Genomic DNA, 20,568 nt, shown 5'->3' on the forward strand with positions numbered 1-20,568 from the left:
CATTGTAGTTTTGATTTGCATTTCTCTAATGATTAACGATGTTGAGCATTCTTTCATGTATTTCTTGGCAGTCTGTATACCTTCTTTGGCGAAATGTCTGTTTAGGTCTTCTGCCCATTTTTGGATTGGGTTGTTTGTTTTTTTGTTATTGAGCTGCATGAGCTGCTTATAAATTTTGGAGATTAATCCTTTGTCAGTTGCTTCATTTGCAAATATTTTCTCCCATTCTGAGGGTTGTCTTTTGGTCTTCTTTATGGTTTCCGTTGCTGTGCAAAAGCTTTGAAGTTTCATTAGGTCCCATTTGTTTATTTGTGTTTTTATTTCCATTTCTCTAGGTGGTGGGTCAAAAAGGATCTTGCTGTGATGTATGTCATAGAGTGTTCTGCCTGTGTTTTCCTGTAAGAGTTTGATAGTGTCTGGCCTTACATTTAGGTCTTTAATCCATTTTGAGCTTATTTTTGTGTATGGTGTTAGGGAGTGACCTAATCTCATACTTTTACATGTAGCTGTCCAGTTTTCCCAGCACCACTTATTGAAGAGGCTGTTCTCTCTCCACTGTACATTCCTGCCTCCTTTGTCAAAGATAAGGTGACCATATGTGCATGGGTTTATCTCTGGGCTTTCTATCCTGTTCCATTGATCTATCTTTCTGTTTTTGTGCCAGTACCATACTGTCTTGATTACTGTAGCTTTGTAGTATAGTCTGAAGTCAGGGAGCCTGATTCCTCCAGCTCCGTTTTTCGTTCTTAGGATTGCTTTGGCTATTTGGGGTCTTTGTGTTTGCATACAAATTGTGAATTTTCTTTTTCTAGTTCTGTGAAAAATGCCAGTGTTAGTTTGATAGGGATTGCATTGATTCTGTAGATTGCTTTGGGTAGTAGAGTCATTTTCACAATGTTGATTCTTCCAATCCAAGAACATGGTATATCTCTCCATCTATTTGTATCATCTTTAATTTCTTTCGTCAGTGTCTTATAATTTTCTGCATACAGATCTTTTGTCTCCTTAGGTAGGTTTATTCCTAGATATTTTATTCTTTTTGTTGCAGTGGTAAATGGGAGTGTTTTCTTGATTTCACTTTCAGATTTTTCATCCTTAGTGTATAGGAATGCAAGAGATTTCTGTGCATTAATTTTGTATCCTGCAACTTTACCAAATTGATTGATTAGCTCTAGTAGTTTTCTGGTAGCATCTTTAGGATTCTCTATGTATAGTATCATGTCATCTGCAAACAATGACAGCTTTACCTCTTCTTTTCCGATTTGGATTCCTTTTATTTCCTTTTCTTCTCTGATTGCTGTGGCTAAAACTTCCAAAACTATACTGAATAAGAGTGGTGAGAGTGGGCAACCTTGTCTTGTTCCTAATCTTAGTGGAAATGCTTTCAGTTTTTCACCATTGAGGACGATGTTGGCTGTGGGTTTTTCATATATGGCCTTTATTATGTTGAGGAAAGTTCCCTCTATGCCTACTTTCTGCAGGGTTTTTATCATAAATGGGTGTTGAATTCTGTCAAAAGCTTTCTCTGCATCTATTGAGATGATCCTATGGTTTTTCTTCTTCAATTTGTTAATATGGTTCATCACATTGATTGATTTGCGTATATTGAAGAATCCTTGCATTCCTGGACTAAACCATACTTGATCATGGTGTATGATCCTTTTAATGTGCTGTTGGATTCTGTTTGCTAGTATTTTGTTGAGGATTTTTGCATCTATGTTCATCAGTGATATTGGCCTGTAGTTTTCTTTCCTTGTGACATCCTTTTCTGGTTTTGGTATCAAGGTGATGGTGGCCTCGTAGAATTAATTTGGGAGTGTTCCTCCCTCTGCTATGTTTTGGAAGAGTTTGAGAAGCATAGGTGTTAGCTCTTCTCTAAATGTTTGATAGAATTCATCTGTGAAGCCATCTGGTCCTGGGCTTTCGTTTGTTGCAAGATTTTTAATCACAGTTTCACTTTCAGTGCTTGTGATTGGTCTGTTCATATTTTCTCTTTCTTCCTGATTCAGTCTTGGAAGGTTGTGCATTTCTAAGAATTTGTCTATTTCTTCCAGGTTGTCCATTTTATTGGCATAGAGTTGCTTGTAGTAATCTCTCATGATCTTTTGTATTTCTGCAGTGTCAGTTGTTACTTCTTTTTCATTTCTAATTCTATTGATTTGAGTCTTCTCCCTTTTTTTCTTGCTGAGTCTGGCTAATGGTTTATCTGTTTTGTTTATCTTCTCAAAGAACCAGCATTTAGCTTTACTGATCTTTGCTATTGTTTCCTTCATTTCTTTTTCATTTATTTCTGATCTGATTTTTATTATTTCTTTCGTTCTGCTAACTTTAGGGGTTTTTTGTTCTTCTTTCTCTAATTGCTTTAGGTGCAAGGTTAGGTTGTTTATTCGAGATGTTTCCTGTTTCTTAAGGTGGGATTGTATTGCTATAAACTTCCCTCTTAGAACTGCTTTTGCTGCATCCCATAGGTTTTGGGTCGTCGTGTCTCCATTGTCATTTGTTTCTAGGTATTTTTTTATTTCCTCTTTGATTTCTTCAGTGATCACTTCGTTATTAAGCAGTGTATTGTTTAGCCTCCATGTGTTTGTATTTTTTACAGATCTTTTCCTGTAATTGATATCTAGTCTCATAGCGTTGTGGTTGGAAAAGATACTTGATACAATTTCAATTTTCTTAAATTTACCAAGGCTTGATTTGTGACCCAAGATATGATCTATCCATGAGCACTTGAGAAAAATGTGTATTCTGTTGTTTTTGGATGGAGTGTCCTATAAATATCAATTAAGTCCATCGTGTTTAATGTATCATTTAAAGCTTGTGTTTCCTTTTTTATTTTCATTTTGGATGATCTGTCCATTGGTGAAAGTGGGGTGTTAAAGTCCCCTACTATGAATGTGTTACTGTCGATTTCCACTTTTATGGCTGTTAGTATTTGCCTTATGTGTTGAGGTGCTCCTGTGTTGGGTGCATAAATATTTACAATTGTTATATCTTCTTCTTAGATCGATCCCTTGATCATTATGTAGTGTCCTTCTTTGTCTCTTCTAATAATCTTTATTTTAAAGTCTATTTTGTCTGATACGAGAATTGCTACTCCAGCTTTCTTTTGGTTTCCATTTGCATGGAATATCTTTTTCTATCCCCTTACTTTCAGTCTGTATGTGTTTCTAGGTCTGAAGTGGGTCTCTGGTAGACAGAGACAGTTTTTATATCCATTTTTTTTATATCCATTATATCCATTCAGCCAATCTGTGTCTTTAGGTGGGAGCATTTAGTCCATTTACATTTGAGGTAATTATCGATATGTATGTTCCTATTCCCATTTTCTTAATTGTTTTGGGTTCGTTATTGTAGGTCTTTTCCTTCTCTTGTGTTTCTTGCCTAGAGAGGTTCCTTTAGCATTTGTTGTAATGCTGGTTTGGTGCTGCTGAACTCTCTCAGCTTTTGCTTGTCTGTAAAGGTTTTAATTTCTCCATCAAATCTGAATGAGAACCTAGCTGGGTAGAGTAATCTTGGCTGCAGGTTTTCCTCCTTCATCACTTTAAATATGTCCTGCCAGTCCCTTCTGACTTGCAGAGTTTCTGCTGAAAGATCAGCTGTTAACCTTATGGGGATTCCCTTGTGTGTTATTTGTTGTTTTTCCCTTGCTGCTTTTATTTTTTTATTCTTTATTTATTTATTTAGGGCTGTGTTGGGTCTTCCTTTCTGTGCGAGGGCTTTCTCCAGTTGTGGCAAGCGGGGGGCCACTCTTCATCGCAGTGCGTGGACCTCTCACTATTGCGGCCTCTCTTGTTGCGGAGCACAGGCTCCAGACGCGCAGGCTCAGTAGTTGTGGCTCACGGGCCTAGTTGCTCCGCGGCATGTGGGATCTTCCCAGACCAGGGCTTGAACCCGTGTCCCCTGCATTAGCAGGCAGATTCTCAACCACTGCGCCACCAGGGAAGCCCCCTTGCTGCTTTTAATATGCTTTCTTTGTTTTTAATTTTTGACAGTTTGATTCATATGTGTCTTGGCATGTTTCTCCTTGGATTTATCCTGTATGGGACTCTGTGTGCTTCCTGGACTTAATTAACTATTTCCTTTCCCATATTAGGGAAGTTTTCAACTATAATCTCTTCAAATATTTTCTCAGTCCCTTTCTTTTTCTCTTCTTCTTCTGGAACCCCTAAAATGCGAATGTTGGTGCGTTTAATGTTGTCCCAGAGGTCTGTGAGACTATCCTCAGTTCTCTTCATTCGTTTTTCTTTGTTCTGCTCAGCAGTAGTTATTTCCACTATTTTATCTTCCAGGTCACTTATCCGTTCTCCTGCCTCAGTTATTCTGCTATTGATCCCCTCTAGAGTATTTTTAATTTCATTTATTGTGTTGTTCATTGTTGCTTGTTTCATCTTTAGTTCTTCTAGGTCCTTGTTAAATGTTTCTTGCATTATGTCTATTCTATTTCCAAGATTTTGGATCATCTTTACTATCATTATTCTGAATTCTTTTTCAGGTAGGCTGCCTATTTCCTCTTCATTTGTTAGGTCTGGTGGGTTTTTATCTTGCTCCTGCATCTGCTGTGTGTTTTTCTGTCTTCTCATTTTGCTTATCTTACTGTGTTTGGGGTCTCCTTCTTGCAGGCTGCAGGTTCGTAGTTCCTATTGTTTTTGGTGTCTGTCCCCAGTGGCTCAGGTTGGTTCAGTGGGTTGTGTAGGCTTCCTTGTGGAGGGGACTAGTGCCTGTGTTCTGGTGGATGAGGCTGGATCTTGTCTTTCTGGTGGGCAGGTCCACGTCTGGTGGTGTGTTTTGGGGTGTCTGTGGACTTATTATGATTTTATGCAGCCTCTGCTAATGGGTGGGGTTGTGTTCCTCTCTTGCTAGTTGTTTGGCATAGGGTGTCCAGCACTGTAGCTTGCTGGTCGTTGAGTGAAGCTGGTGCTGGTGTTGAGAATGAGATCTCTGGGAGATTTTCACCGTTTGATATTATGTGGAGCTGGGAGGTCTGTTGTGGACCAGTGTCCTGAAGTTGGCTCTCCCACCTCAGAGGCACAGCACTGACTCCTGGCTGCAGCACCAAGAGCCTTGCATCCACACGGCTCAGAATAAAAGGGAGAAAAAGAAGAAAGAGAGAGGGAGGGAGGGAGAGAGGGAGGGAGGGAGGGAGAGAGAGAGAGAGAGAAAGAAAGAAAGGAAAGAAAGAAAAGGAGGGAGGGAGTGAGGGAGGAAGGAGGGAGGGCAGAAAGGAAAGAAAGAAAGAAAACAAAATAAAGTAAGATTAAATAAAATAAGGTTATTAAAATAAAAAATAATTATTAAGAAGAAGAAAAATTTTTTAAAGAAAAAAGAAAACCCCCCAAAACAACAGAAAAAGGTCGGATAGAACGCTGTGACAAATGGTGGAAGCAAAGCTATACAGACAAAATCTCACACAGAAGCATACACATACACACTGACAAAAAGAGGAAAAGGGGGAAAAAATCATAAATCTTGCTCTCAAAATCCACCTCCTCAATTTGGGATGACTCGTTGTCTATTCATGTATTCCACAGATGCAGGGTACATCAAGTTGATTGTGGAGCTTTAATCCGCTGCTTCTGAGGCTGCTGGGAGAGATTTCCCTTTCTCTTCTTTGTTCTTACAACTCCCAGGGGCTCCGCTTTGGATTTGGCCCCACCTCTGAGTGTAGGTCGCCGGAGGGCATCTGTTCTTCACTCAGACAGGTCGGGGTTAAAGGAGCAGCTGCTTCGGGACCTCTGGGTCACTCAGGCCGAGGGGAGGGAGGGGTACGGAGTGCGGGACGAGCCTGCGGCGGCAGAGGCCAGCATGACGTTGCACGATCCTGAGGCGCGCCATACGTTCTCCCGGGGAAGTTGTCCCTGGATCCCGGGACCCTGGCAGTGGCGGGCTGCACAGGCTCCCCAGAAGCGGGGTGTGGAGAGTGACCTGTGCTCGCACACAGGCTTTTTGGTGGCCGCAGCAGCAGCCTTAGCGTCTCATGCCCGTTTCTGGGGTCCACTCTTTTAGCCGCATCTCACGCCCATCTCTGGAGCTCCTTTAAGCAGCGCTCTTAATCCCCTCTCCTCAGGAAACGAAGAGGGAAGAAAACGTCTCTTGCCTCTTCGGCAGGTCCAGACTTTTCCCCGGACTCCCTCCCGTCTAGCCGTGGCGCACTAACTCCCTGCAGGCTGTTAGGGAGTTAGAGGACGCCGCCACCCCCAGTCCTCTCCCTGCGCTCCGCTCCTCCGAAGCCAGAGCCTCAGCTCCCAGCCCCGCCCACCCTGGCGGGTGAGCAGACAAGCCTCTCGGGCTGGTGAGTGCTGGTCTGCACCGATGCTCTGTGCGGGAATCTCTCCGCTTTGCCCTCCGCACCCCTGTTACCGTGCTCTCCTCCGCGGCGCGGGAGCTTTCCCCCTTCGCCACCCGCAGTCTCCACCGGTGAAGGGGCTTCCTAGTGTGTGGAAACCTTTCCTCCTTCACAGCTCCCTCCCACTGGTGCAGGTCCCATCCCTGGCCTTTTGTCTCTGTTTATTCTTTTTTCTTTTGCCCTACTCAGGTACGTGGGGACTTTCTTCCCTTTTCGGAGGTTTGAGGTCTTCTGCCAGCGTTCAGTAGGTGTTCTGTAGGAGTTGTTCCACGTGTAGATGTATTTCTGGTGTATCTGTGGGGAGGAAGGTGATCTCCGCGTCTTACTCTTCAGCCATCTTCCCCTCATCCCCCCATTAGATTAATTTTAAATTCTTGGTTTGCCTGTTCTAATATTTTCTTCCTCTGATAAACTCCTACTCCAGTACTTTCTTCTTCTTTTCAAAAAGTCATGCATCTTAAATGTTTTTGTCCTATAAGTTCATGTTCACTTGTCACCTACTTTGTGGGGAGGTCAAATTCCAATCCCTATCAGCCCCAGTTATCTTAGGGATGAATTCTAAGAAGTTTTTAAAAATACCAATGCCTTGACGCCTAGAGATTCTGATTTGATTGGCCTAGAGTGTGCCCTGAGTATAGGGATTTCTAAGATTGTAATTGTAATTATAATTTAGATTGTGATTCACCAGCCTTAAGAGTTTGGAGGGGAAAGGGTGGGGAAGAGAATGTCTAAAATTAGTTCCCACCTCTTTTTGAGTTCAGTTCCTCACACAGGACTTCTGTGGTGCCCTGATTTTATTCCTGAGGCTACCTGGAGCATAGATCTGAGTTGTAGCAGGCATGGGAGGAGACTTTGTATCTTAAGGCAGTGGTAGGAGAGAGGCAGGAGCAAAGCTCCAGCAGTTTTTCTACTGTTTGATCCTTCCATAGCTATGCCTGGCTGCTTCTGCTCCAGAACAAAGCCCTCCCCCTCCATCCCCCACCAAGTTCTTAACAGTTTTCTTCTTGTTATTTTCTTTCTTTGGTCCTCTATGATGATCTTAGAGGAAGAAGCCAGCAGTTGTGCTAGCTTCAGCAATTAGAACTGTCACCTTTAAACAGCAGCAGTGTTGTTTTCATATATATTATAACTGTAAAGATTGATGTCTAACTGATTAAGGATCCAGTAATTGCATAATACCTGCTAGTGCTTTCTCTTTGAAGTTCCTCATTAAGAAAGTAAGCTTTAAAAATATTCCTAAAACTAGTATCTTCTGCTTTTAAATAAGACTTTAAAATAAGACTTCTGTAGCCAATTTTGCAAAGCAAGATTTTTTTTTAACATACAAACTATTGTCAACAAAGGAACTATTATTCATGTAGTAAGGTTAATATTTCTGTAAATGTGTAACTTTTACTTTCAACAATTTCATGTTTAGACTAATTTTTCATTCTTAGTGTACTGGTACCTTTACTATATTCTATGAAGAATTTTTAAGACTTGTTTAATAAAAAAATCACATTTATATGTATTTTCCATAGATAGTGGAGTTGGAGCAGGGATTGATTCATATTATGAATACCTGTTGAAAGCTTACGTCTTGCTTGGAGATGACAGCTTTCTGGAAAGATTTAATACAGTAAGTTGTTCCAATTTTGTATTAAGTTTAGAGCCAATTTAATTTGCCAGATTTTGATAGAAACTCAATCATCTAAGTGACATTCTGAAAAATTATTTTTAAATGTGTAGTAGTTTTTTGGTCAGTATTCCCTGATGATGTTGGACAGGGACAGGGTAAACACTACATACGTTGCAAAAACTAGATTACAAAGTAGTTTTATTTTCATCTATCATCAGAAGTTTTCAAGATTTTCCAGTGAGTAATATGTAGATTTGAGTTTTACCTAATCTTTTACACAAGGAAGGGAATTTATTGAAATCCAAAGCCTTCTCCTTTGGATTCTAATTCTTTTTGGAATAGTTTGGAAGTTTGGCCTAGTCCTTGACCACACCAAGTGTGCAGGGCTTTGGAGACTTGAACAAACCAGTGGGTATTCATTTCAAAAGAAGGTCTGTTAAGTCTTAAGTGTGGATCAGACTCACAGGCATGTTTTTAGGGGAGAAGGGAGAGATTATTGAACCCTATTGGATCGCCTTTGTCTGTAATTAAAGCAAATTGAAATTAACTGTAGTAAACTCATCAGCTGTGTCAGTACATTCTTTTCAAAATAATTTACCATTTCTTTGCCCACCCATGAGTTCACCCACATTATTGTGAGATAGTACAATATAGTGGTTAAAAGTATGAGAGTTCTCCTGTGTGGGTTTAAATCCTGGTTGTGCCACTGGTTTTGTGACTTTGGGCAAGTAACTTAGATATTTTTCTCTATTCCTTATCCACAAAATGGGAATGCTAGTACTATTTATTGGGAGGATTAAATGAGCTAATGCATATGAACTGATTAGAACAGTGCTTTAAGATCTGTCAGGTACTCAATAATAGTTAATAAATAATAGATGAGTTAGGGGAAAAACCTGGTAAAAGTCCTAATAAGTCATCGCTGAATACTTTTAGAAACACTATTACATATATCATTTAATATATCATTTATTAGATTATAACAAGATTTTCTTGAGGTGCATGAGGACAGATTTTTTTTTATTGGTTTTTTTTTATCAGTCATTGACTCTGACAGCTCAACCTGTTGTCAAGGCTGAGAAATATCTAGGAGAAGATAAAAGAAGGGGAAAAGAGTTTTTAAGACCATAAAAGGCAGAGGTAGTGGACCGTAAGAGTGGCAACAGTGGTGGGATGCATTAGTTTAGGTAGACAAGCACCAGAATGTTATGTTAGCTGCCTAGGGAGCAAACTTCCTAGACAAAGGAGAAAATGAATCTAATTCTGTGATATAGAAGCCTGTAACTATATTTCAAGAGGACGTAAGAGCATCCTTGGGCCACAATCCTGCAGGATAGTGATGTTCAGGTCTATACCCTTCAGAAGGTCCCATTTTATCTATAGTTTTTAGTACTCTGCATCAGAGTTTAAGAACACAGGGGAGTATATATAGTATATTTTACAAAGATTTCCATCTAAAGGAATTTAACTATTTCCATAGTTAATTAACAGTTACTTAGTAAATTTATTCATATGTAAATTCGGGTTTCATTTCTTCATATATTTAATGATATGCTGTGTTTAGAATAGTACAGCTTTTTTCATCTACTTTCATGAACACATATTGTGACCTTTTTTAGCACTACGATGCCATAATGAGGTACATAAGCCAGCCACCTCTTCTACTTGATGTGCATATCCACAAGCCAATGCTGAATGCTCGGACTTGGATGGATGCTTTGCTTGCCTTTTTTCCAGGTTTGCAGGTAAAAAAAAACCTCTTTTATTTCTCTTAATATTAAAGTAAAGTGATTATAATTCAGTGCATTTGTGATCTCTAAAATTGAATTACCAAAACAGAGTCACACTTCAAAATTGTATTAATCTACATTTTTCTGTTTGTATAATGATTATAGATAAAGTCAACTCATATTTTACTGGATAATTTTGTTGTTATTGTTGGTTTCTAGGTCTTAAAGGGGGATATTAGACCTGCTATTGAAACTCATGAAATGTTGTATCAGGTGATTAAAAAACACAATTTTCTACCAGAGGTAAGCAAATCATCTTTGGAATTCTAGTTTACATATACTATAGATTGCTAATTTAAAGGTAGAAAATGCCATCTTCAAGGTTGGTTTGTTCTTTTTCATTTTTCCTGGTTAAATAGCTTATTTAATATATTTTTGGTTTACACAGTATTGTATATGTTTTTCCTTTTCCTCATGTATTAAGAGAAGTCTAGTTTAGGATAATGCTGATAGTTTACTAATTTAATGTTAAAAAAAATCCCAAATTGGTATTTCTCAACCTTTTCTAATCCATGCCATTGCATAGTGTCTCATTCTAACTTTTACACTTATCCACCAGCTAGGGAGACTTTTGTACTTTTTATTTTCTAAAGCTTATTTTATGAAAACAGTATACATTGAACATACTCTTGCTGATCACACATGCTCCCTGGAAATTTGGAAATGTTAGCTCTTCTTCACGCTGCTTAAGAATTATTCTCCCTGGTTTTTATATGTTAGTAATAAGTATTCTTGCTAGCTTGATACCATAAGATTTTAATAGCAGACCTTTTGGCTTTCCAGAAATGTACCATTAAAAATTTCCAAATTTGTGTATGGCCTTGTTCTATCCCTACTTATTGACTACCCTCTGTGAGATATCTAAGCATCTCACCAATTTAGAAGGCTTCCTAAAGTGTTTGTTTCAAGCCACAGAGGATTTGAGACTCATAAAAAAGCATATGCTAAAACAGAAATAGGAGAGTGAGAGACTTAATAATTAAGAGAAAAAAGTGGAGATAAGAAAAAAGAAGAGAACACTATTATGCAGACAATGAGGACCTGTGTAGTGGCATTAATGAGGTCATAGCTTTTCCTAAGCTTCCTAATAAGCCAAAGTGATCATTTAAAAAAGGAATTCCATTTAATTGGTAAAAATAACAGCCTTCACAAAAATGAATTGTGATTTTAAGCAGTGATAATTTTCATTTTATATATGAAAATTGTTATCAATATTTTAACTTTTTTCTTGTTTGTGATCTAATTTATATACTATATATTCTACAACTACGTACTTTTTTAAATCACATTTTTATGCCTATTTATGTGTTGTTTTGTCTAGGCATTTACCACAGATTTCAGGGTGCATTGGGCTCAACATCCTTTAAGGCCAGAATTTGCAGAAAGTACCTACTTCTTGTATAAAGTAAGCTAATTTAACTCTCTTTTTGCTATTTAGCTCCTGTTCTCTGTTGGATAACTCACTATCTTATAGTAATAGTATCGGCTTTCAAAGTTCTTGTTTAATATTATAATGATTGGATATATCATGGTTCTTATTCACCCAGTTCATAGAGTTATTGAAAGATGCAAGAACTGACATCTAAGTTTTATGCCTTTTCAAAATACTTACGAAGCATTTCTTTAAAGAGAAATTTTATATTCTAGAGCTGCTTTCTAAAGCATGTCTCTTGCCTTTCTTTAATCAGGCAACCTTTCTGGGCATTAGAAATTACATCCAAAGCCTAAGATGTACAGTTGTGCAGCTTTCCAGCTGTGTATTTAAGAAATTCATAAAGCAGATCCATGACTTACTTTCAGAGCTAGGTTCTATGTAACATGTGTTCTAGTGCCTGATATAATGCCTGGCACCTGGTAGGTACTCAATAAATATTTGATAAATAAATGGTTATATGGTACTATGTAAGCTATGTATATGTATACATATATTCTCCTTTTTAATAGGCTACAGGAGATCCTTACTACCTTGAAGTAGGGAAAACACTTATTGAAAATTTAAATAAATATGCTAGAGTGCCTTGCGGATTTGCTGCCATGAAGGATGTTCGTACTGGAAGTCATGAGGACAGGTAAAACAATTCCTAACCTCCCCTTTCCTCAGGGTAACTCTGAAACAACACAAAATATTATGAGTCAGATTTCAGATCAGCTTAATGCTTTTACAAAGGGTATTTGAAGATGCAAACCTTAGTTCATTGTGCTTATTTTTTAAACTCTCTTGAATAGGCTTATTTTAAATTGTTTGAAAAGTCTGTGTTTTTACCATGGTGCCTGGCATATAGTTGGTGCTCAAATGATTTTTAAATAGATGAATAAATGATTGTTAAACCTCAGAACCTTGGTCTTTGGAGTTTTAGGAAAGTTGGGGTTTTCTTCTTCGTTAATAGTTTTTTATATTATGTAAAATGTTAGAAATTATCAAGATGATGACTAATGATCTGGATTATGATTCCTGTTCAGTCAAGAATTCCTCAAAAGCAATATCGTGGTTAATGTGTATATTCTTATTCTGTTGTCGTGGTTAATGTGTATATTCTTATTGTGTTGCTGATTTGGAGAGCTGGGGAGGCCCAGTGGCAGTTTCTATTTCATTGGATACTGGATAGATGTAGTCGACATGGAATATTCAAGATATGAAAAGCACCCTTTGGTTAATACGCTATTCACTAACATTCCAGTTATTCTGAGATCATTTGGTTCTGTTATTTTAACTGTCCAGAACATAGCAACACATTTCTAAATGAACACTAAAGTTTGTTCATTTGGTTAGCAAGTGTTCATTCCACAAATATTTACTGAGGTGTCTTATGTGCCAGAGTTATACTAGGTTTTGAAGATTAAAGATAAAAAGACATGTCTTTTCTATCATTGAATCACGGGGGCAGGCAGATAAACAGGCTTTAAAGCATTGTATATGTGCTATGAAACATACTAAGGGGACGTGAAATGCAGATTGGGATATGACAGTCACTTGAGCGTCCTGTGTCCTGAAGGATCAGGACTAGAAAACTAGAAAAAGGAAAGTAGTAAAAGGAGTTTCCGCAGAGGAACTAGGGACAGGTGAAATACAACACTCATTATCTACTCACAGAATTGACCCTCAGTCCTTCTCTTGGAGCATTTAGATAATAGTTAATTAGGCTTGGGACCTCCTTCCCCGACCACAGCTGATAAGAAATGGATAGGTTTCTGGAAGCAGACACACAGAAAACAGCAAGAAATGAAAGCAGATAGCTTTTGTATTTATCTGTAACATTTACTGGCTGCTTCCTACATTTCAGGCACTCTTCTCATTAAGCACTTTCTATGTTTAATTCATTTGATCCTTTACAGCCACCCTCTGAAGTATAATTTCTATTATTATCTTCATTTTATAGATGAAGAAACCAAGGCACAGGGAGTTGGGGAGCTTGCCTGAGGTCACACAGTTAGTAAGGTTAATTCTAATCAAGGCAGATAGGCTTTTGACTATATGCTCTACTGGCAGCTCATTCAAGGAACAGTAAATTAATCGCCCGCTGTGCGCCAGACGCTGCACTTGGGTAAGAGGATGAAAAGATAAATTAGAATCAGTCCCTGCCCGCCTGTGACTTATGGTCAGTGAAGAAGATAGGTATGTAAAGAAGTAATCACAGCCACGTGATGAGCGCTAGAGCAGAAGGAAACGTAGCAGGTGGAGGAATTACAGAGGAAGACATGATTTGCTCTGTTCAGAGTTCCGCGTTTCTAAATTCAGCCTCCTTCCTCTTCCTCCTGCTGAGTGTCCCTCCCGCGGCGCTGTTTCTGCATCTCTGACGGCCCATGCCGCACTCTGGTTGCACAGTCTAGTGTGCAGAGTGCCCCTTGAAGCGTCACGTCCAGCGTTAACGATGCCCGAGGTGCACTTGGTGCAGCAGCGCTGTTGCCGTCTGGGTCCAGGCGCAAGACGGGTCATCTTCTGAGGGGCTGGTGGGCTTACAGCCTTTCTCCACCTGAGGATCACCACTGGGTCTGCTCACTGTTCCTCGTGGTAGTGTTGCGTCTCTCCCATGCAGTTGGCCCAACAAAAGGTTGAGGACTCCTAATCCTTGTCTGACCACGTTCTTGGATGTGCTTTAGCAGCTTTCTTACGTTTAACAGACAGTGAACTTATGGCCAGTTGACCTCAGATACTTGACAGTGACTTGCTGACAAATGGGTGTTCTCTACCCTGCTCTTAAGAAACTGATTGATTTTTTAAAAGTGCAAACTTAGAACTTAATACTCATCCCAGCAAAATTTCATTTTGTTGGGTTTTTTTTTTTGTGTGTGTATGCGTTTCTAGACCAAAAAGAAGGCTTAAATTTCATCTCAGTCATCTTATGTATTAGCTAAATTACTGTTTTCAGGGATCTGGGGTTTAGATAATTATGCCTTAAAATTTTCCATGTAATGCTCTTTGCATTTGGTTGCTTGTTCCCCTACGGAGCTACCAGTGCTGTTGTCTGGCTCACCAGTGTCTCCATTCCCTGGCCCCCCACACACAGTTTTCAAAAAAGAAATATCTGTATTTTTCTTATAATAAATGATCAGTTAAAGAATTTAAATGGCAAAAAAATATGAAAATCTTCCCTACGATACTTTCCCCACTTGCCATCCTAAGATAATCACTGTTGGCAGTTTTAGAAACAGTCTTCCAGACATTTTTCATGCCTGTGTGTTTGCATTTGTGTACATATTTATGGTTTTAAAGTACAAAATAGATTATGTGATACGATACCCAAACTTGCTAGCTCTACCCAACTCATACTGCAGTGATCTTACCACGTCTCTAGTCTTTTCTAAACATTTACAAATCATCTGTTTCAGAATCACTTGTGGAATTTGCCAAAAATCAAAATCTTGCACATCAGTTTACAGTTCTTAAGCTAACATTTGCTTATGGTAATAACCATCAGTCCTCCAGAAAAAGTTAAATTACCGTAAGTGTATTGCGGATTGACAGGGAAGTATTTTATCCATTATAAAATGATTAACATCCAAAATGTTCAAAGAAGTGTTGAAACATTACAGTTGTTGTTCCAAAATAAAACATCATTTATGTCTGGGAAAAATAATGATAGCGCTGTTTTTGAGCTCATACGCACGCCGGGTGCTATGCTAAATAGTTGACATTATAGTATGTCATTTAGTCTTTGCACCACTGTTAGGCATGTATTGTTATTATGTCCTTTCAGAATAAACTGAAGCTCACAGTCCTTATATAATATCCCCCTTGGTCACATAGCTCGTCATCAGAAGTTCTTTTCTATTTCCAAAGCCCCAGCTCTTTACCGCTATGTCCAGCTGCCTCTCCAGTTCATTCTTTAGTAATGCTGTTTAAACTTGCATTCGCAAACATTTATCAAGTGCCAGCTGTGTGCCAGGAATTGTGCTTGGCCAGTTACGAAACTATGCAGCCTGTCTAGTAACTGCTAAAAGCTAGGATGCTTTGGGAAGTAGCACATATAATTAAATTCCTTGTTATTGTAACTCCATCTAACGACTGTGCTCTTTACCTATACTTTTTATAAAAGCTTTCCTTTAAAGTGTTTATTAAAACGTTACAACATTAAATCATTTGTAAAGTCACACTGGGCAGGTATTTAAATGTTTACAAAGTTATCATCATAGTCCATGTGATTTTGTGTTGTACTTTTTTCATGTAACTTTTTGTAAATGATTACTTTTAAGCCTTCTTGATTATCACTTAAATGGCTGCATCAAAATCATATTACTTTATCCAGTTCAATTAATATTAATTGAAGATTCTTATATGGTCCTCAGTAGTAAAGATCATCTGTGTTACCTCCCTGCTATTGGTTCCCTGTAGAAGAAATGGAAAACTCCCTCAGAAGGTCCATAGAAAAACCTTGTCTGCAGTATTGACAAGATTTAGTGCACCTATGGTAGGCAGCCCTTCTGGTCTTTTTCATTTCCTTGGAATATGCTTGGAGTCAAGGCTATTACCACCAGGGGATAGATACATTCTATAGTTCTTTGGATGTCTGTACTGGTGTAGACAGGTTTATTGACCTTGATTCTGTGGCTTTCAGATAGTTGACATTTGGATATTTTTATGTTCTTAGATTTATTTGTAACCTTTTATTTTAGAATGGATTCCTTCTTCTTGGCCGAAATGTTTAAATATCTTTACCTGTTATTCGCGGATAAAGAAGACGTTATTTTTGACATAGAAGATTACATTTTTACAACAGAAGCTCATCTGTTACCTCTTTGGCTCTCTACTACAAATCAAAGAATCTCTAAAAAAAACACAGTACGTTATGTTTTTCAACTAAATGTCTTACTCTCTTTTTTACTCCTGTGTGTTTGTTTTGTTTTTCCAAGGAAAAAGTAATCCATGACTAGAATTCTATAAATATAGTGTGGTAGGAGAAGTACCCTTGATGTTTTCTTATTTTGTTTTCTTGTATTACATCCTGTGTATACTTACATTTCACTTAATGTTTCCTTTGAACAAACTATAAAGTAAAATAATTATTTACATAACATTCTTTTATATTTTTAGACTTCAGAATATACAGAACTGGATGACAGTAATTTTGATTGGACTTGTCCAAACACTCAGATTCTCTTCCCTAATGACCCACTGTATGCTCAGAGCATTCGTGAACCCTTGAAAAATGTGGTGGACAAGAGCTGTCCTAGAGGCATCATCAGAGTGTAAGATGTCTTATTTTATATTTGTTAATATCAAAATTAATTCTTAGTAAATGACAGAGAATGTAAGGAACATATAACAGCCAAGAAGACATTCATTTAGATTTAAAAAATATTGAGTATGTACTTATCACTGATTAAAATTAAAAATTGGTGAGTAAAGTTAGATAGCAAAGTTTATTCTGCAGTAATGTCTTTTTATTATTATGGAAATTTTCTGTGTATCTTTTGTTTAATGAACCAAGTAATAATGGCAGCGTATGATAGTTTGTAACTTCCACAGCACATTTTTTTTTAACATCTTTATTGGAGGATAATTGCTTTACAATGGTGTGTTAGTTTCTGCTTTATAACAAAGTGAATCAGCTATACATATACATATATCCCCATGTCTCCTCCCTCTTGCATCTCCCTCCCACCCTCCCTATCCCACCCCTCTAGATCCAGAGCACATTTTTACACAACAGTTTCATCAAATATTTCCACGTTTTATATATGTAGAAAATATTTTTCCTTTCATCTGTAGTTTCTGTATAGGAAAAATAACAGTGTTTTGATTTGATTTTTTTGACGAGGTACTTATTCTTGGTTGTTGAATAAAACTTTTTGCCTTAATGAGTGCATTTTCTTCCAAATAGTTACATTAGAAAAACCATTACTAGGTTTTGTAATTTTAAAAAATTATTTTTCTTAAGTGAATGTTATTGTTCACTGATACAAGTATTGTTTTGCTTTTAAAATATTGAGAGAAACATCTGTTTTTTTGGGGGGGGGGTTGTGTTTTTTTTGCGTTACGCGGGCCTCTCACCGTTGTGGCCTCTCCCGCTGCGGAGCACAGGCTCCGGACGCGCAGGCTCAGCAGCCATGGCTCACGGGCCCAGCCGCTCCGCGGCATGTGGGATCCTCCTGGACCGGAGGAACCCGGTCCCCTGCATAGGCAGGCAGACTCCCAACCACTGCGCAACCAGGGAAGCCCCAACATCTGATTTTTGAGGGAGAAATAAATAGTAATAAATCTCTAAGCCAACCTATTGTGTACCTTCAAATAATTGTAATGCTGTTGATTAATACTGCCTTATAGATAATATACAAGCTTTTGTAACTGTAAAATATATTTGAAAGCTATACCACTTATTAAAAACCTAAGTTATATGTAGGTAAGTAACTCTTTCTAGTTATTCCATTTTTCACTAGTTTAAAACTAGCAATTTGTTTGCCTTATGCTTTTTTTCCCAGTTCTGACTTGTGGGTTTTTTTAAGCCTTGCCTATAATTACTTTTAGCAGAGAGGAGAGTTTCAGGAGTGGAGCTAAACCCCCTCTGAGAGCCAGAGATTTCATGGCCACTAACCCTGAGCATTTAGAAATCTTGAAGAAGATGGGGGTGAGTTTGATTCACCTCAAAGATGGGAGAGTCCAGTTGGTTCAACATGCAATCCAAGTAAGACATTGCTGTACTAATTAGCTACCATCTCTGTCCTCTTTGGTCTCAGTAGCTTTAATAAGATAATGACATTTGGCTTTTTAAAAACCTTCAGTGTGTGGTTTAAAGTCAGAGTATCAGAATTTTAGGACTTGGAAGTATTTTGGAAAGCCATCTGATTCAACCCCTTTGTAGTATAAATCAATCAAGTCACAAGTAGGTTGAGTAATTTGCTTACGTTAATATGGTCAAGTATAGGACTCAGATCTAAGTTTTCTGTTTCTCAGTCGCTTGTCTTTCCACTATTTTATTTAGAACATAATCTTAAAAGCTAATAATTCATTTTAATATTTATATCTCTATTTTATACTATTTTAGTTTCCAAAGAGCTGAATTTAAATACTTTTATTCATTATAGAAATCAAAATATGCATTTATTTATCTATGCCTAGGAAACATTACATACCTCTTTGGGAAATTTTTATTGATTTTTGCTTTAAAAGCTTTCATAACCCGAGGGCTTTAAATTATTCACCTTATTACTGCATTAATTCTGAGAAAACTACAGTTTGAGAAATAATTTCAACGTAGAACCATATTCGGATACCCCATAATCTCGGATTCAGCCTTCCCACCACCTTGCCTTCTCCTCACCTTGCCTTCCCCTCAGGTTTCTGTCTCATCCCTATTCTTGCCACGTCATCCCTCCTTCCCTAACAAGACTCTGTCTGCTTCCTTACGTTTCACTCATCCTCACTCCCCAGCGGTGGGAATGACATCCCTGATGACATTGCTTTCACATGGGTCACCAGTGACGTAATTGCCAGCCAGTAGCCCCTTAGTCCTCCTCTGATTGAACTTTTATGTAACTATTGGCTGGCCTCTTTTTAAAACCTACCCCTTTCTTGGCTTCCAGGGTATTCCAGCAACACCTTTCCAAATACTCTGTGCAATATTTTGTAGATTCCTTTGCAGCTCTTCTCGGCACGACTCAGTGTAGGCACTACCAAAGAATCTGGATCGTATGTTTTTCTTACTATACTCTTCTTCAATAGTGTCATCTATTTCTACAAGCTCTGCTGTCATCTTTGTACACGTGATACATGTATGTAATCCTGATTTTACTTTACTTCTTAAACCCAACTTTACTTTACTTTTTAAACCCAGCTATAATCTACCTGTCATACATTTCTGCATCTCAATCTCAGTCTGTCCAAACCTGTTCTCTCTCCCTGCTCCCACTACAGTCTGTCTCTCTCTCTGCCCTTTCGTTCTCCATCTCAGTCAACCCTATCATCATTCTCTAAGTCACCAAAACTAGAAATCTCAGAATGGGCTTGCATTTCTTTCTCCCAGCTCCTTTCCATTCTCCTCTATCCTCTATCCCTTGTCAGGTTCCATTGACTTTTTCTATAAGGTGTTAGGAATTCATCCTTTTCCTCCTGTAGTCAGGCACTCTTCAACTTTTCCTCTATTAAGATTCAATTTGAATCATTCCAAATATTTCCCAGATACACACTGACAGAATCAGTCCTTCCTTTGTCTATGTTACTAGTCCACTTTCCCACTCGAGAAATTTTTTCATAGCTAATTTTACATGTCTCTCTCCTCTAGATACAAACTTCTTAAAGTAAAAGATTATGTCCCTAGTGCCTAGTCAAGTACTGAGATGTAATAGGTGCCTGATACTTATGTTTTGAATTTAATCTGGTTGTTGGTTCATAATTTCGAAGAAGGTGGGGAATATGGGTCAGTTATGAGGTTTATTTCTTAAAAGGGCAACCAGAGGAGAGAACAAGCAAAGTGAGCATTTAGTGGAAGTGCACTTCTCAATTTGTACCAAAAGTGGTTTATAGGACAGTGAAAGAGACATTAATAAAAATTACAGATGTTATATTCAGAAAATATTTCCAGAAGTAATATTTTTGAGAACAAATAAGGCCATAAACATTTGGTAGAGACCAAAACTGATAGGATAAATTTTAGAGTAGAAAACTATAGTGCAGTAGTATTTAAGAAATCAAAAAGTTGAAAGTTTCCAGAAAGAAAGGATAAAATTAATTTGTTTCTTTCCTAGGCTGCTAGTTCAATTGACGCGGAAGATGGGTTGAGGTTTATGCAGGAGATGATTGAATTGTCAAGTCAACAACAAAAAGAGCAGCAGCTGCCTCCACGAGCTGTACAAATTGTTTCTCACCCATTTTTTGGCCGGGTAGTGTTAACTGCTGGTCCAGCTCAGTTTGGGCTAGATCTGTCTAAACATAAAGAGGTATGTACACCTATAATATGCTTGTTGAAATTGAACTCAAATATTATTTAAGTATTGTCTAATTTCTTAGTCTCTTTTCTAATTTAGTAGTTTTAACTTATTTAAAACACCTAAATATTTAATCTCCCAGATTAAAGTAGATTAAAATTAAAAGTGTATCTTGAAAATATTGAGTCATAATTTATGTACGCAGTATGGTTATAGAATTTTACTTAAAATGTTCAGATATTGTTCTCTAATTCAATGCCTTTAACTTATCTAAAAATGGTTTTCAAACTTTTTAACTACTGAAACCTTTCTTTGAACAAAAATCTAACTCAGAGGCTTAATGTAGGGAACAGCTAAAGCAGAGGTGCTTCCAGACAAGTGGCTGTGGAGAGCATCAGACACTGAGGTTCCACTGAGCAAATTTGGAAGGCCATTAAGCTAGTCTATCCTATTAGTTT

At 38.0% G+C, this 20,568-nt stretch overlaps 1 protein-coding gene across 5 annotated transcripts in view; it reads left to right on the plus strand.

Moving 5' to 3' along the window:
• EDEM3 (ER degradation enhancing alpha-mannosidase like protein 3) overlaps nucleotides 1-20,568 on the plus strand; it is a 97,501-nt gene that overhangs the window by 36,284 nt on the left and 40,649 nt on the right. For 4 of the 5 annotated variants that reach the window (XM_027083032.1, XM_027083026.1, XM_027083028.1 and 1 more), the window contains exons 9-17: nucleotides 7,864-7,961; nucleotides 9,581-9,706; nucleotides 9,911-9,994; nucleotides 11,073-11,156; nucleotides 11,696-11,820; nucleotides 15,863-16,028; nucleotides 16,281-16,435; nucleotides 17,715-17,871; nucleotides 19,931-20,122. In XM_027083032.1, coding sequence (XP_026938833.1) covers nucleotides 7,864-7,961; nucleotides 9,581-9,706; nucleotides 9,911-9,994; nucleotides 11,073-11,156; nucleotides 11,696-11,820; nucleotides 15,863-16,028; nucleotides 16,281-16,435; nucleotides 17,715-17,871; nucleotides 19,931-20,122 — 1,187 coding nt within the window. The remainder of the gene's footprint in view (nucleotides 1-7,863; nucleotides 7,962-9,580; nucleotides 9,707-9,910; nucleotides 9,995-11,072; nucleotides 11,157-11,695; nucleotides 11,821-15,862; nucleotides 16,029-16,280; nucleotides 16,436-17,714; nucleotides 17,872-19,930; nucleotides 20,123-20,568) is intronic. The other variant, XM_027083027.1, reaches the window with a different exon arrangement.

This window comes from Aethalodelphis obliquidens, unplaced genomic scaffold (genome assembly GCF_003676395.1).
Source record: "Aethalodelphis obliquidens isolate GAN/ISIS:26980383/991018 unplaced genomic scaffold, ASM367639v1 scaffold48, whole genome shotgun sequence".
Lineage (NCBI taxonomy): Eukaryota > Metazoa > Chordata > Mammalia > Artiodactyla > Delphinidae > Aethalodelphis > Aethalodelphis obliquidens.